Genomic DNA, 15,932 nt, shown 5'->3' on the forward strand with positions numbered 1-15,932 from the left:
AGTGCCTCCGCCCCGTGCACGAGGTGGAGGTTTCCCTGGAAGCGTCTAGACTGCGCTGCTCTTTTAAGCATTCCTAATGCTCACAGGGGGGAACTCATTCTCATCGTCAAGACACACTGGTCCCGTCGCAAACTCGTGTTCAGGAATAACCTCTCCTCGGAGTGCCCCGCCGTCCTCAGAGTAACCTGGAAACCAAGAATGAGACGTGAGAGAAGCCACAGGGTCTCTTCCTGTGCCGGACGCCGGGGCGGGGCCTCCAAAAGGGGAGAGTCAGGGAAAGGATGGAGGCCACTCTCGCCTTTCAGGACAAAGTCCCCACCATCGATGGTCTCTCGGCCTCTGAGAGATGGGTGGGCTGGGTGCACCCACCTTCCACTCAGGCGCCTAAAGCCTCCCACCAGTTTGCCAGTCCTCACCTTGTTAGGGAAAGGGGCATGTGCCGCCATGCCTGCCAGGTTTAGGGACCGGAGTTTGCAGGCTCTTCCCGTGACCTCTGCATCCCCGGGTAACAGTGAATTGCGGGGGACAGGGGGTCACCGTTAGACATGTGCCCGCACATCTGCTCACCTGGCACTGTGGAGGCGGAAGATGTGCTCGGTATGGCTACAGTTGCTGCGTAAGACTGAGGTAATGGAGGTCTGAGGTCATTTTCTTTATTCTCTTCTGTTCCTGAGCCAAGCAACCTAAATGCAGCCATTAAGAGGGAACAGGAAAAAAGATCATCACGTATCCAGGACGCCTCTGAGAGGAAAGGCACTAGGAAGCTCACACTTGACCACTCGGGTTTCAAGGGTAGACCTCTCAGTGCCCTGCCGGGCCCTGTGAACTGCAGCGACCTTACATCACCAGGTTCAATCATGCAACTTCACAGGGACCCCTTTTTCATGCATTTAATACAAGGCGAGTGGCCCTTTGCTTGTCCTGGTACACACAGGCAAGGGATGCTCCGTGGGTGGGGGACAGTGGCAGCTCACAGTGTCCTGTGCACAGCAGGACGAGGCCGCCCAGTGCTTGGTCACGGGAGTGAAGAGAACTTATCAGTTCAACTCAGTAAATGTTTCTGAGCGCCTGCAGGTTTCAGGGGGAAAGGCCAAGGCGGGCCTCCTGTTTGGTCGTTGTTCATCCTGGCACTTTCCCAGGAGCGTGCAGCATGGTGGGGACAAATGACAGTGAGCCCAACCCGGGGCAGGTGCCCGCTGGAGGCCTGCCACCGGGATCAGGGCTAAAGAAGAAAAGCAAGAGCACCGAGGCACGTCATCGCGCTCGGCCAGGAGACAGCTCTGCAGACCCAGCTCTTGAAAAGCTGTCTTTTTGAAAACTAGTCACTTCACCTGTGAGTCTTTATTAAGACACACTCTCCTCCGTCCTGAGGGTCCAAATTGTAGATGTAAAGGTGTCCATCGGAGGATGCAACTAGCAGCCTCGGCAATTTCTGGATCCTGTGAGTCAAGGGAAACAGGTGCTGTGGTTACAGCAAAGACGGGCCACAGACCAGCTTCAAATGACAAAGTCTCGCTCCCTCTGCTCGTCACCAGCTTCTGCCACCAGCAGACCCTCAGCCCGCTGACCCCAGCTTCTGGGCTTCTGGCTATTTCTTTGCATTCTGACTGAGTGACCTACCTTGAGGATTAATTCTTGTCTTTGAAGGGACAAAATGACGTAAAGCTACCACCCACAAAAACATCAGCTTACCTGAACGGGGTGTCGTTTCTGCCCCACCTCTGCCTTCAACAGCGGCAGAAGGGAAAGAAGTGGGAAATTTGGCTTGCCACCTCTGCTGGCTTGGGTTAGACATTTTTTAAATGTTTTAACTCCTCTCACTCCTTAGCTAAAACATCTGCCAACCCCACAGGTGCCTGAACACAGGCATGGGAACGAGTGCCTTTTTACATAATGACATAAAACCAGAATTGTTCCCAAGACATTGTCATCGTAACCTGGAGGTGGAAATTCCCATGCCAGCGTCCGGATGCCCCCTCCTGCCCGAGAGAACGTCACCAGACAGGAGCAGCAGCCGACGGGAGTCTGTGGGGTTTTGATTTTGCTCACTCTCCCTCTGGGCCGTCTTCTCTTCTTTCCTTTTTTCTATGCATGCATTTGGGCGAATAAATTAGTAACAGCGTGGAGAGTGGGTAGCCCCGTACATACGTTGAGAGGGTGCAGATGTTCCTCTGTCCAGAGAAACTCAAACGCCCGGTGGCAAACGCCCTGTCCTGATTCATCATGTCGGACACCTGGGCGGGGAGGTAGTTGGAAGCGGCCATGAACATCTTTCCCATGTAGCCACTCCAGGTCGAAGGCTCTTCGGGTCGACTGGGGGAGCAATGCACAGGCGAGGCTGAGGCTGAGGTGTGGACACCAGCACCCGGCCCGCAACCCGCAAGCCCAGAGGCTCTGAGCAGCACTCAGCGCCGGAGGAAGGAACTGCCTCCAACATTTCGTTCCGCCCACCATGTTCCGCCCACCCAGGACAGTTCGGGTCGCATTGTTCTGGCATTGCCAGAAGGGCAGCGAGGGCCTGTTTGTACTTCAGGGGAGCTGCTGTGAAGCTCTTAAGACGTTCCCGATGTTACTGCTTTCCTACATTAACCGAGTTGTATCTGATGATCAGTCTGGTTTCTGGATTTCTAAAAGGGGGTCAGGGTGGAGAATGAGATGGCATTGCTCTCTGGACTCTATAAAGGAAGCTCACGCCTTTCCGGTTTTCAGGGAAGAACAGCCAGATCTTAGTGTGAAGGCCTCTGAGCCAGACTGAGTGGGAAGCAAACCTCCCACTGATTCCAGCCCTGAAGCACCCAGGCACCCAGCTATTGCTGGGTGGAGATAATTCAGACCTGGTGTGCCTCCTGCATGAGGCTTCATCCTGGGGCCTCCACCAAAGGGGCGACTGCTCTGTTGGTGGGAGCTGTGCGTGTGGGTGGGGACATGCGCGCCTGCCTCGGTTCTGCACAGTGAGTAGCATGTCAAGGACCAGGCCGGCCACACCTGCTCAGAGGTCCTGGGCTGTGGCACCAGGTCTGGTGGGCACACGCAGCGTGGCTCAGAAGCGCTGTGGTTTATTCCTCTCTCTGTCACCCCTGGCTGGATGGTTTTAGACAAACCTCCTGGCCTCCAGGTTCTCATGTGAAAGTGACAGGTCCTCCTAGGCATATCGCTATCATTCTACGAGGATGCTCGTGCACGTCACAGAACATCCCTGCACTGCTCGCCCTGGAGCTCTGTGCTTGGGTTGGGACACACAAAGAGGTGTAATACCCAGGCCCTACATTCACAGTGCACAGAAAAAAAGAAGAAAAAGGCAGGAACAATGAATGTCACATAAAGGCACAGGCGGTAGCTACTCCAGGACCACAGAGGGGAGAGAGGCAGATAAAGTTCCTCCACCTGTTAGTTCCCACTTTCCTCCTTTGAAACAGGGGTGGTCATGGTCACCTCGCTGTGATGAGAAACCAGGCAGCCTATGTATAGGCTGGCCCCGCATAGCACCTAGCACCTGGCAAATGCTATTTTATAAGATGGCATCTTTGAGGCTGGTGCAATTGGAGAGCTTCTGGCAGTGGGGGGGCTCTGGGCTGGTCTCGGAGGGCAGGTCTGACTCAGAGCCCCAGGGTGGGATGGGGCCAGAGGAGGGCACCTCAGATGTGGGTGCAGAGTAATGCACCTGGGAGTCACAGCCAGGCTGGCCCGGCTGCGGCAGCAGGTGAGGAACACCAAGGGAAGCCTTGACCGCTGGCTGGAGGAGCTGGGGCTCTGTTCCTGAGGGCAAAGGGGCATAAAGGCGTCTGTGGGGAGGGTCGTGTGCCCAGGAGCACACTCAGGTCAGTTCTCTGAGGACACGTGGGAAGGACTGGTCAGAAGAGCCTGGAAGGTGGGGGACTAAAGAGAAGAGTCACTAACTGGCCCAGACAAAAGAGGTGAAAGCTGTGGATGAGGGCAGTGACTGGGGAAATGAGGCTGGGGGCACGTGTGAGCCATGCACTCGGGATGCCTCGTAGTGGACAGGTGAGGGAGGAGTCGGGCACCTCGGGAGGGCTTTGTTCCTGGTGACCTGAGGTCACGGCAGAAACAGGAGAGCCTGGGGAGGGAGCTGAGTTCAATGGTAACTTCCCATCTTAAGCACCGGTAACGACCTCAGATAAAGACGTAACTAAAGCAGGGGCCGGGTCACTCATGCGCAGGCCCTCGGGACTGAAGGGGACCCTAACTGTTCCGCCGCACTCTGGCGCTCCAGCCTGCTACAGCAGGCAGCGAGATGCACCTCCAGAAGAGAACAGGGCTTGAATTTTAGAAAGTGATCCAAGTCTAGAATACAGATGCCATTTTTGTGACAAACTCGCAGAGTAAGAACTACAGGGCAAAGAGTGGGCTTCGGGACGCACGTAAACAGATGGACATTTGCAAGGCCGCAGGAAGTCGGGGGGCGAGAGGGAGCAGCCCCCAGGGTTTCAAACACCGGTGGGGGACAAGGTTCCTGGAGACAGGGTGTGACACCAGCCTGCAGATGGAAGTGGGAACCAGGATGGAAAAACCCACAGGACAGTGGCTTGGTTGCTGGCACCCTTGGCCGGAGCCACAGAGGTCCACGCGAATATGCACACCACTGAGGCCAGGGCGGTATCACACTTGTCACGGGGAGAGTGCGTTTCTCGTGAAAGTTCTACCACATAGTGAGGAGAAGAATTTCAATCTCAGAAGACGGGTCTCCCTCGGGACCGTTGTGAAACCCAGCACAGGACGATGTACTTGGGACGTTTATCCAAGACGTGTGGGGGTTTCCACCCTGGAGAAGCACTGGAAGCCTGGCGGGGATGTGAAATGTGGTGCTTATACGTGGGCCCTGGGTTTGGAGACAGGCTGGCTTTGAGCAAGTTGTTGAGCTTCTCTGAACCCATTTCTTTGGTTATGAAACTACTCCCTTGCCTGCCTTCTAGGGACGTTGTGGGAACCAAGGGAGGAAGTGTGGGAGAATGCTCTAGAAACCGTGAGATGCTCTCAGTGCGTGAGCATCATTATGGCTGGCCCCACCACCTGCTTTCTGAGTGGGACTGAGCTAATCACCAACTCTTCGTGTTTCAATTTCCTATAATGACGCCAAAGAGAAGTGTCAGGAGACACCGAGTGTCTAAAGTCCCTGAGGAAGGTGTGAGCCATCTGCTGTGCTATGAGAGGTGGGATCTTGACCTTGTGAGGAAGGATGGGCAAGGTGACACAGCCACAGATGATGGCTGGGTGGGAGGGGACTTTGTCACATCTTTACGGCTTTGGAGTGTAAAATGTGTTTCAGGAGAGGACCTGGGCACTTATGTAGCATGTACTTAGCACAGTAAATTCATGCTCACACATGACAGCGGGCAGAATTTCTCAGAGGGCCCCAAGATTCCATGCCTTGGCCCCTGGAACATGACGGTGAGGAGACAGCATCGACTGTTGTTGTACGACCCAGCTGTCTGTAGGGAGATTATCCCGGTGGGATTGATACAGTCACATGATCCCTTAAAAGCAGAGAGTTCTTGACTGCAGGCAGAGAAGGATGGCAAAAGGGACAGCCGGAGAAATCCAAAGCACAAGAGGGAATCCACGTGCGTGAGCTGGAAGAGGACTTCAAGCTCCAGATGCAAACACAGCTGGCTGACGCCAGCCTTTCTGCCTCGTGAGACCCTGAGCGGAGGAGCATCCGGCTGTTCTGGCCTACTGACCTACAGAACTGAGATAATGCATGTTTGCTGTTTTAAGCCATTCAGTCTGTGCTAATTTGTTAGAGCAACAATAGGAAACGAATATGCATGGCCCTGGCTGCACTCTTAACACAGGCTTTGTGCCGCCAGCCTGCCCGACTCCTGCCACAGCCACGCTCACGGGCACTGAGCGTGTTTGCCCAGCGCTCTGTGGTTGGGTGGTGGCGATGATTGTATTACTACATTTACAGCTATACTGGCTGATCCTATCAGTGCCTACTGTATACAGGTATTGCGCTCAACGCATTAGGTCAAAGGACCCCTTAAATCCTTACAAGTCAAAGGTTTGTGACTGGTCTGTGTGGAAGTCCAGAAACTTAAGTTGCCTGCCCCCAGCTGAGTGTCCCTAGACTTTGTACCTCCATGCATTTCTCCAGCAAAGCTTGGCTAACACGCACTTGGCACTCTGGTGGAGGCCTGACAAGGAAAGCCAAGTCTGGCTTGGCTTTTTTTCAGGAAGAGAAGAAAGCACTGTGCCGGCAGTGGCCTCTACAGCAGAGTCACTGGGGCCTGACTCCTGCAGTCGAATGGCTGTTCTGTATCTGGCGCCATACTTACCTGTTGGTGAGGTGTTCCAGCTTGAAGATGTGCACGGTCTCAGTGTTGCTGGAGGCACAGAGGAAATGTGAGTCCATGCTGAAAGCCAGGGAGCTGATTGTTACGTACCTAGGACACAGCAACACATGCACCAGTGAGCCGGAACGAACGAGGGTTCTGGCCCAAGAGTTCTAAAACCTGCTTTGTAAGACAGCTACATGTACCCTGAAGAGTCTAGGTATTCTAGAACCTCCTCAATATCATGTCATTCCTTAGAAGTTAATGGTGAAAAGCTTCATAAAGGGTCACGGTCTCAGGCAAGAAGAAACAAGGTGTTACTCCCTCCTGTCACCTTGGAGGTTTTCCAGCTGCTCTGTGCACTGATTAGCTGCAAACCCTGCAGCCAAAAGCATCCAGGGACCACCGCACTCTCATTTCCACAGAGGGGACCAGGAATTCTTTTTGCACTGTGACTCCCTTGCTCTTGCATTCCTCCTCTGCTGGCCACCCATCCATGTCCAAAAAAAAAAAAAAAAAAAAAAGACTCTCGTGGCTAAACTGTGTTAAAATGGCATCTCCACTCTCAGGTGTACCAAGCAGTGCTCGGGCCTCTAGAAAGTTACCGGAGAAAGTATAGTTCTACCCACTCTGGGGCTCAGAGGGGAAGGCACAGAGCCGCCCTCCCGCCTCTCCCTAGATGGCTGCCAGCCGTCCACTGCAGAACCTCTGTGGGTACTTTAAACTGGGTTTTACAGTGAACACACACCTTTTCATTCCTCTCCGAAACTCATAGAGCTTTTGCCCCTCAGGTACAGAGAACACCCGGATGACCGTGCCCTGGAAAAGAAAGCAGGGGGACGTTTCATACCATTAATGGCTTCACACAGACAGGTCCCTTCAGAAAGGAACTTGTTTCGTTGGCTCTGAACATCCGTCTCCGAAGAGGAAGCGCGTGTGGGGCATGGAGGGTTTTTTTGTGTGTCTGTGCCCTGTAAGCAACTCTCGGTTGGCGTCTGCCTCCCTTCTCCCTCCCACCCTGGCCCAAGCAAGGCTCTGTGTGTGTTTGCCCAAATGGCTCTGGCTTTCTAGAAAAGTCAGTCTCTGCCTGTTTTTTACGGCATTTGAAAATCATCTTGATCCCGCCCCCAGATTATTCCGGCACTTTGTTTACAACCACACTGAGGAAAGGCAGCATCGCACCTATCTGTGTGTGCCACAGGGGCACGCACACTCTCAACAGACGGCAAGTTTTTATCTTGCGTCTTGCACAGCACAGGCCTTTGGTCAGTTGAGTTGATTGATGCATCAATATACTGCAGCATGCCAGAAATTATTCTTCGGAAATGAATTCGGAACGGGCCCGGAGCCAGTCAGTCCTCATGTCAGCAGGCGAGTTTCATCAGATGGCCAACCAGCAAACCCCCAGCAGGAGGGCCCGCGAGGACACGAGTGCACTCACCTTTTCAGAAGCGCTCGCCAGTTTGGAGCCCGAGGCGTTGAAGGCGATGGCCGCCAGCGTCCCCTCATGGGCAGCAACCGTGCCGACCGTTTTCTGCCGGTGAAAAGGAAACATGGGTATCGATGCTGGCAAAGAGGGAAGATGAGTTTCACATCCCTCTCCTTCCTCTTTTCTTCTGAGACACTCTCCCTCATTTGCTGGATTCCCCGTCTCTCTTTCCAGCAGAATTGTTACATATAAACTGTCGATCATTTTCTGGTGTGTCCAGATTCTGCTTCAGGGGCCACTCCATTTCTATCTTCTTTCCTGCCTTCAGGAAGATGGACAGTCAGTGGTGCCTGCTGTGGAGGGACATCATAGTTGCAGGCCCTCCTTGGGTGCCTCTTCAGGGGCCTTCCCACAGCAGTCCTGCCCCTTCCTGGGAAGCCTGGAGAGCAGTGGGCAGGAAACGTGAAAGAGCCACACACCGTCACGGATTGTGCCACACTGTGGCGGGACACCTTCAAGCTGACAGTGGGCCTCCAGCGGGCACGGGGTTCCCATGACGCTGCAGATGTCTGCCTTGGCCTGGCATGCCGCCTCCTGGCTGTGTTGGTTGATGGTGCACGGGCAAATAACATTACCTCCTCCTCCACACCCAGCGCTGTGGCCAGAACAAACTCCCCAGTCTTGCTCCCACCCCTGCACCTCACCCCACTGTGGCAGTGCCTGCTCACACCTGCCACTGGCCACAGAGCCCAGCAGGTGAGCTGGGTCAGCCAGGTCACTGTCAACTTACCAAGGAGTGTCCATCGTAAAGCACGATCTCGCCTGTCGTCAGGCTTCCAGGATAGGCCACGTAAGAATTGGAATGGTTGATAGAGAGGGCACACAGACCTGGCAGAGAATAAACAGCTGATGAAAAGCCAGTGAACCTAACCCAGACAGGGCACCAGAAAACAGTGCGCCTACAGCGCCGCCTACTGGTGAGGGAGGCAATGACTGCAGACACTGACTTCGGTTGATGATTTTAATCTAACCCAATATGGTAAATTCCCAAGGGAAGACCTCCAGTTTGACACTGGCCTGTCCTCTCCCTGGCTACAGGATTTAGATTACCTAAAATGTTGTTCTTCACATTTTACGCCAGGGCTCTGAAACTGCTTCGACTTCTCCTCCTATTCCATTACCCTCTGGGTCTGCAAGAGAATTTACTCATAACTGAAATAAGACTTCCTAATGCGAAAGGGCAGAATGGGCCAGCCTTCCTGCAGGGGATTGAATACAGCTGGCCAGTCATTTCAAGCTGGAGAATGGGAGGCGGGGAGGGACAGGGCCTAGTTAGAAATGGCTTGCTTTGGAACCAAATGTCCTGCCTTGCTAAGGAAACGGCGTCCCAGAGGTGGAAGGTTCATCTGAGGACCGCACCTGTGGTGGAAGTGGTGTGTCTGACATTGAAACAAGCTATGGGAAGGGCATTTTGTACGGATGACGCTTTGACAATATTCTGCAAGAATGAACAGCCAGCCGAACCATCAAACCAGTATAAGCCATTTCTGTTTACAGGGGGGTTCAAGGTGTATGTATGTTGGGGGGGAATCCTAATAGCATTTTTTTTACCTTAAATAATCTTTTATTTTTCAATGACAGTTGACTCCAATAGCATTTCAGGGCAGGTTTTTTACAACAAGGGTTTTGACTGATAGAGGTGTAGATGATAAACGAGAGTTCAGGAAATTGCCACAATCAAAAGCACGATTGGAATAGGAACTCTGAGATCAGGCGAGAGAGACAGCTTTTTAAATAAAACAGGTAACTGACATTTTTGTTACTGGTTAGTCTGTTAAATGGGCTTCCTATGCAAGGACAAGGGACACTTCAGATCAGGGTCAAATGTACCCTGCCTAATCTGCTGCAGTGGAGAGCAGAAGGGGAAAAAAAATCAGATGTTGAGAACTGGAACCAAGGCTCTATCTCCTGCCCTGGCTTTGCCAAGGACACAGCCAGGAACTGTGGGAGGACCGAGATCACGCCTGTCACTGTCACCTGCATGCTCTGGCTGCCAGCAGCAGCCTCCTTGTGCACAAGGTCACTCTTGGCCCCAGCCTTACAAGATACCACTCGTACCTTCCCAGCTTTGCCCTGGGAACCTGTTGCCCGTCTCATCTGGTTCTTGGCAACCCAGAATGCAATTTCAAGAACAGCTAGCTCAGCAGAAGGAATGCTGGTCTTGTGCAGCTGGGGAGGGAAGGCAATCGGGACGTCAGGAGGGCTGGCACGTGGGTCCCCACAGTGGCGGTCAGCGGAAAGGAGGTTAAGACCAAAAGTGGAGACCAGAGAAGGACTTGAGTACCAAACCGAAGCGTTAAGTTCTTATAAATGTGGACAGGAAGTACTGAAGCTTTCTGAGTTTTTTTAAAAAAGCAGAGTTAATCAAAACTACGATGAGGTTTTGATTAACTCTGCTTCACACCCACTAGGACAGCTATTATCAAGAAGGCGGGTAATTGGACCGCTGATCACCGCTGCTGGGAGCACAACGTGGGGCAGGGCTTGGGAAGCAGCCGCAGTTCCTCCCAAGGCTCAACACAGAGTCACCATGTCACCCCGAACCCCACTCCTAGTGCCCACCCGACGGAAACTAAAGCATACGGCCACATGGAAACTCATAGTAAATGTTCACAGAACCACTATTCATAATAGCCAAAAAGTAGGAAGAACCCAAACGCCTACCAACCGATGAACGGGTAGATACAACGTGGTCTACCCTTACAATGGAGTATTATTAGACACTAAGGAGGAATGGAGTACCGATGTATGATACAGTATGGATGTACATTGACAATATTGTGCTTAGTGAGAGAAGGCTGTCACAAAAGACCCCATGCTGTATGATTCCACCAATAGTTAAGGTCCAGAATAGATAAATCTAGAGAGACCGGAAGTAGATTAGGGTGCTTAGGCCTGACGTTATGGGCGGAGGTGGCTCAGATATATGGCATTTTTGGGGGGGGGGATGAAATGTTCTAAAACTGATTGTGGTGGTGGTGCCACGACTCTGAATACACTGAAAGCTGTTGAATTATGTGCTTTAAATGGGGGAATCATATGGCATGCCAATTGTATCTCAATAAAGCTGGTAGGAAAAAAAATAGGCAGTGTTTTAAGAATGTCTGTCTGGCAGAGCCGGGCTGAGGACCTGAGTTCAAGACCCGGGTCTGCCATCTACTGCGAAACTGGTGGCCCTTTCAGGCCTGTTTCCCGTCTGTGAAATGAGGAGATTTCAGTAATCTAGGGTCCTTTCCAGCTTAACACTCCAAGATGCCAAGTCTTTATGTACTTCCTCTGTCTGAAACATTGGCAGGGCCCATTTCTGTGGCAGGGGATGCTAGGATGTCTCAGAGCAGAACGTTTGAACAAATAGTTCCAGTTGCCTTGCAGAGGTTTGTTTGTTTAACTGAGGTATGATTGACCCATGACATAGGAGTTTCACGTGTACCACATAACGATTCAATATTTGTGTGGATTGTGAAGTATCCATCACACATAAGTCTAGTTAACATCTATCACCATACCTAGTTAGAATTTTTTTCTTGTGAGCAGAACTTGAAAGACATAATCTCTTAGCAACTTTCAGTTATGCAAGACCTATCGTCACCATGCTGCACATGACCTTCTCAGGACATACGTGCCTTACAGCTGTAAGTTTGTACCTTTTGACTGCCTTCCTCCGTTCTGCCCAGCCCCCACCTTCCTTCTCTGGCAACCACTAATCTGTTTTTTGTATCTGTGATCTCGCTTTTTAAAAATTCCACATATAAGACATCACATAGTATTTGTGATATTTGTCCTCTGACCTATTTCATGCAGCAGAATGCCCTCGAGGTCCACCTGTGTTGTTTCCAGGGTACTATTTCGTTCCTTTTATGGCTGAATAGGTTCCGCTGTGCACACACCCTGCGTTTTCTTCACCCATTCCCCCATCACGGGGCACTCGGGCTGTCTCCGAATCCCGACCACCCTGAGCAGTGCTTGGCACGGCCATGAGGGCGCAGCCGTCTCTCTGGGAGGGTGATTTCATCTTCTTCGGGTATAGTCCCAGAGGTGGAATGGCTGGATCATGCCGTCCCTTTAATTTTAGTTTGTGGAGGAACCTCCGACTCTTCTTCATAGTGGCTGCACCAATGTACATGCTCACCAACAGGGTGCAAGTGTCCCCCTTTCTCCGAGTCTGCCACAACACTTGCTGTTTCTTGTCTTTTTGGTAAAGCCCCTCCCAGCAGGTCTGAGGTGCCCTTCAGAGTTTTATGTTGAAATGTAAATATCTCAGAAATAGATATTAAATGTACAGATATTAATATACATTAACCTATATCTATTAATATAACTATTAATGTATGATATGAAATAGATATATTTAATATCTATTAAATAAAGAGATACTAACATTTACATTTAAATGTTAAATGTAAATATCTCTTCCACTGCTCCAGCTAACGTGGAACTTTCTGTGACACCTAGTGGAGAATAAAATGACCCTCGATTCTAACAAGACGGGGCAATGGGAGTGGCTAAGGCAAGCGCACTCTGACCTGCAGCCACTTACTCAGCAGCCTTGACTTGGGGCTCGAACCTCTGCCGGCCACCTGAATGTAGCCGTGGGGTCCTGCACACTGGCCCTCTCTTACCAGACTTAACAAAGGTGCCAAGGAACGTTGAACACGAATCCCTTCGATTCCCTAGGGTCTAATTCTCAGACAAATCCAACCAGCTATAAGAATGCATCTTTACTTCTCGTGAAGCCCCCAAGGAAAACATGGAGGGTCTTCGGTTTCTGTCCCAGATGCCACAGACAGCCTTTTGAGGAAGAAAACGAGCTTTTTCTTTGATATTATTTTATTTTTTATTTTCACCCGAGGACATGTTATTTAAGAGAGAGGGGAAGGGAGGGAAAAAGAGGAAGAGAACATCTATGTGAGAGAAAAACCTCAACTGATTGCCTGTTGTATGCACCCCTAATAGGGACCAAACCTGCAGCCCAGGCACGTGCCCTGACTGGGAGTTGAACCTGCAACCTTCTGGTTTACAGGATGATGCTCCAACCACTAAGCCACACTGGCTGGAGTTCTTTGGTATTATTTTATAACAGAAAAGTGATCATGTAAATAATTTCAAGAGTCCAGAAAACATGAAGAGAAAAAAAAATCACCATCATTCTAAAACCTGGAGACTTTTCACTAAATATTTGAGCACATTTCCTTCCATAGAAACTTGGTTTTGATGTGGCTTTTGGACTTGTCTGAGATTTGACACGTGTTTTCATAAATCATTGTCAACAATAACTTCACTGAAATTGTTTGGCTCTAACGCTCCTCCTGCAGCTGGGAGAGGCGGCCCTACTATCCACCGAAGAACCAATCCTACCGGCAGCTGCATTAGAAGGAAGTCTTGTGATTCTAAGTCATTGTCATCCTGGTATTCAGAGTATGACATGTCAAACTTAAAGCAAGTTAATGGTGATTTATTATATGCTGTTCCCTCCGGGCTGATCCAGGGCTCAGAATATGCTCTCCAGTTTTCAAAAATAGAAAGGAATCTGTGCTCGCAAATGCACTGCGCCTCCGCAAGTGAGAGCCTTTCCCCACCTGCACTGCCAGTCCTCAGAGAGCTCTCACCGCACAATAAACTGCTCCTTTGTTCTTTGGTACACGCTCAGGTGCGGTGCAGACTGCCCCCGCCGCCCTCCGTAAAAGGTTGCGAGCTCTGTGACTCGCCAGACAGATCCCGCGGCGCACGGAAGTTTCTACCCTCCACCGCTCAGCGCGCAGACCGCTGCGCTGGCAGGAAATTAGCTCCGAGTCCCCTCTGGCCTAACTCTTCAGAGGAAACGGCCTGCAATCTTTGACACAACAGGAACAGGCATGGCACAAACAGAGACAAAGAGGAAGGAAATTTACAGCCACGTGGGATACTGAGCGCAATGCAGCGGGAGGACTCCGTGTATATCATTTCTTTGTAGTTCACGTGGGCAAAGCGCCTACAGAGTTTGTGCGCTGGAGACAGCGAGACAAGTGATTCTGTCTCCCTTGTGTACTCCTTAAGGGCAAATTTTAAATCAAAGCCAAAGTTTCCATCCTTATCGTTGTTCAGAAAACACATTAGAGAACGAGACCAAATAAAGGAGACCACTGGCCTCAGGACTTTATGCTCGTGGTTTTGACAGTGCAGAGGCAGCTGGGGGCACGTCACTGGAACGCAACTCTGGCCACTGTCGGGCTGCCGGCCGCCTGGCACTGGGCCAGCATGAGAACCTAGCCGGCCGCCTGGGAGTGCAGAGCAGACACGCCTTGGTGGTCACGCCCTCAGTTAGTCCTCCCCACAGTTCTGGGGGGTAAAAAAAGTCATCTCCATTTTACTGAAGTAGAAAGGGAGTTCAGTGGTTGTGGAGTTGACAATTATAAATTTCAGGATGTGAAAAACTCCTGGACATTCTCTCCAAAGGACGGCTCAGGTGTAGTAAGACACATTTTGGTCTCTCAGCCTGACCTTGGTCTTTCAGAAGGAAATGCTAAATCTGTCCCGGAATCTACTCATAATGTTTCTATGCAACAGAGAAAACACCTGCCATTGCTTCTAATTTTTCTCAAGACAGAATTATTCCTTTACAAATACACATTCTTTCAAAATAGCCCCACACTTTCAACAACTTCTTTCTTCCCTGTTTAAACTGAAAAAAGCAAGGTAACCAATGAGTTTTTGAGCTAAGAAAAACAGCTGTAGTTGCTAAAAATGAAGAGTAGGTGGGGAGGAACTTTGCTTTTGCAAGAGGAACAGGCCCGCCCGAGGACAGGCCGCATGGTCCCCTGGCCTGGGCAGCCTGAGAGTGACAGTGCAGGGTGTAGCGGGGGAGGGAAGCCGACTGCTGGGCAGCCCACAGGCCCCTGGGCTGGGAATGCCACTCACTGTGCCCAGCGGCCCACTCTTCTAAGAAACGGAGAACCACGCACAGCTTTGAGCTTTCTGGCCCCCTGACTGTCCCCTGCCGAAATCTGCCAAGGTCCAGCCCGGGCCCACGCCTTATGGGAGTTCTGCTCAGATTCCGCTACCCTCTCCTCCTGGACCAGCGAGCACATCTTGTCTACTGCCCGCACTCATCACACCCTGGGCCCTACCCCTACTTGTCCTGGCCCTGTGTGTCACACGGAGCAGATGGGCTCTGGGAATAGTGTGGCCGGAGGTGGGCTTCCTGGTGTGTGATCGGCCTATAGGTACCTGACAGGACCTAGTGCGGTCCCCGGCACACAGTATCTCTTAAGTAATTACTCTTGCACATGAGTTCAGCCTCTCATTCATAAAACATCAAACTTAACCTCCACAGCTCCTACACTTACCAGCCTCCAGTTTGTGAAATAGGCTTTAAAGTCATTTCATAGAACTTTAGAATGGCCTCCACGGCTTTGGTCTTTTAAAACTATTTCGTCAAGGCTAGGATTTTTCAGCACTGACGTCAGCAGTAAAGGGGTGGGTGTGGCAATGAGATGAGTGGAGCAAAGGAGGCACAGGAGATGTGTGTGCTGCACGGCAGGCTGTGCACAGGCTGGCTGCCTTCACAAACACTGCCTCGCTTCGTTCTCAGCTGACCCTGTGAGATGGGCATTATGGTCCCATTTTACAGAGAAGGAAACTGAGGCTCAGGGTCTACGTATCTTGGGTTGGTCCAAGCAGACCTTGAAATTCAGTGACACAGAGTTGGGACATTACAGTAAACCGAAGTAGCCATTTCATGACCCTAACCTGGAATACAGTTTACACCTAGTAACTGAAGCATTATAGGGACACAAATCATTCTCACGTGATGACTCCCTGCCCTGCCGCCCCGTGAAAGACCTCTCTCTCGTTTACTCCTTGCTCAGTGACTTCCTAAAATGTCGTTATCTGCTGCTTCAAACTAGCAAATCCAAACTATTTCCACTCTTAGCTGGGAAACTTGTTTAACAGTGTTCCATCCGGAGAAGTTTGTGAAGTCCACAGGTCCTGAAGGTCACCCAAGGAGAGATTTCTTTTGTAGTGTAATAGAATGCATTCTTTTTTTTTAATTAAAAAAAGATTTTATTTATTTAATTATTTTTAGAAAAAGGGGAAGGGAGGGAGAAGGAGAGGGAGAAGGAGAGGGAGAGAAACATCAATGTGTGGTTGCCTCTCGAACACTCTGACTAGGGACC

General features: G+C 51.0%; 2 protein-coding genes across 2 annotated transcripts in view; one reads left to right on the forward strand and one right to left on the reverse strand.

Moving 5' to 3' along the window:
- Window positions 1-15,932, forward strand: part of ARSG (arylsulfatase G) — a 131,549-nt gene that overhangs the window by 104,091 nt on the left and 11,526 nt on the right. The window lies entirely within an intron of this gene.
- Window positions 1-15,932, reverse strand: part of WIPI1 (WD repeat domain, phosphoinositide interacting 1) — a 32,121-nt gene that overhangs the window by 3,438 nt on the left and 12,751 nt on the right. Inside the window, exons 5-12 of the mRNA XM_037069792.1 lie at window positions 8,510-8,607; window positions 7,732-7,824; window positions 7,039-7,109; window positions 6,294-6,401; window positions 2,149-2,313; window positions 1,332-1,439; window positions 568-683; window positions 85-185 (exon numbers count right to left, since the gene is read on the reverse strand). Of these exons, the coding sequence (XP_036925687.1) occupies window positions 85-185; window positions 568-683; window positions 1,332-1,439; window positions 2,149-2,313; window positions 6,294-6,401; window positions 7,039-7,109; window positions 7,732-7,824; window positions 8,510-8,607 (860 nt within the window). The remainder of the gene's footprint in view (window positions 1-84; window positions 186-567; window positions 684-1,331; window positions 1,440-2,148; window positions 2,314-6,293; window positions 6,402-7,038; window positions 7,110-7,731; window positions 7,825-8,509; window positions 8,608-15,932) is intronic.

The sequence above is a fragment of the Sturnira hondurensis genome, unplaced genomic scaffold, assembly GCF_014824575.4.
Source record: "Sturnira hondurensis isolate 20B ecotype Veracruz unplaced genomic scaffold, ASM1482457v3 Scaffold0018728, whole genome shotgun sequence".
Classification (NCBI taxonomy): Eukaryota; Metazoa; Chordata; class Mammalia; order Chiroptera; family Phyllostomidae; genus Sturnira; species Sturnira hondurensis.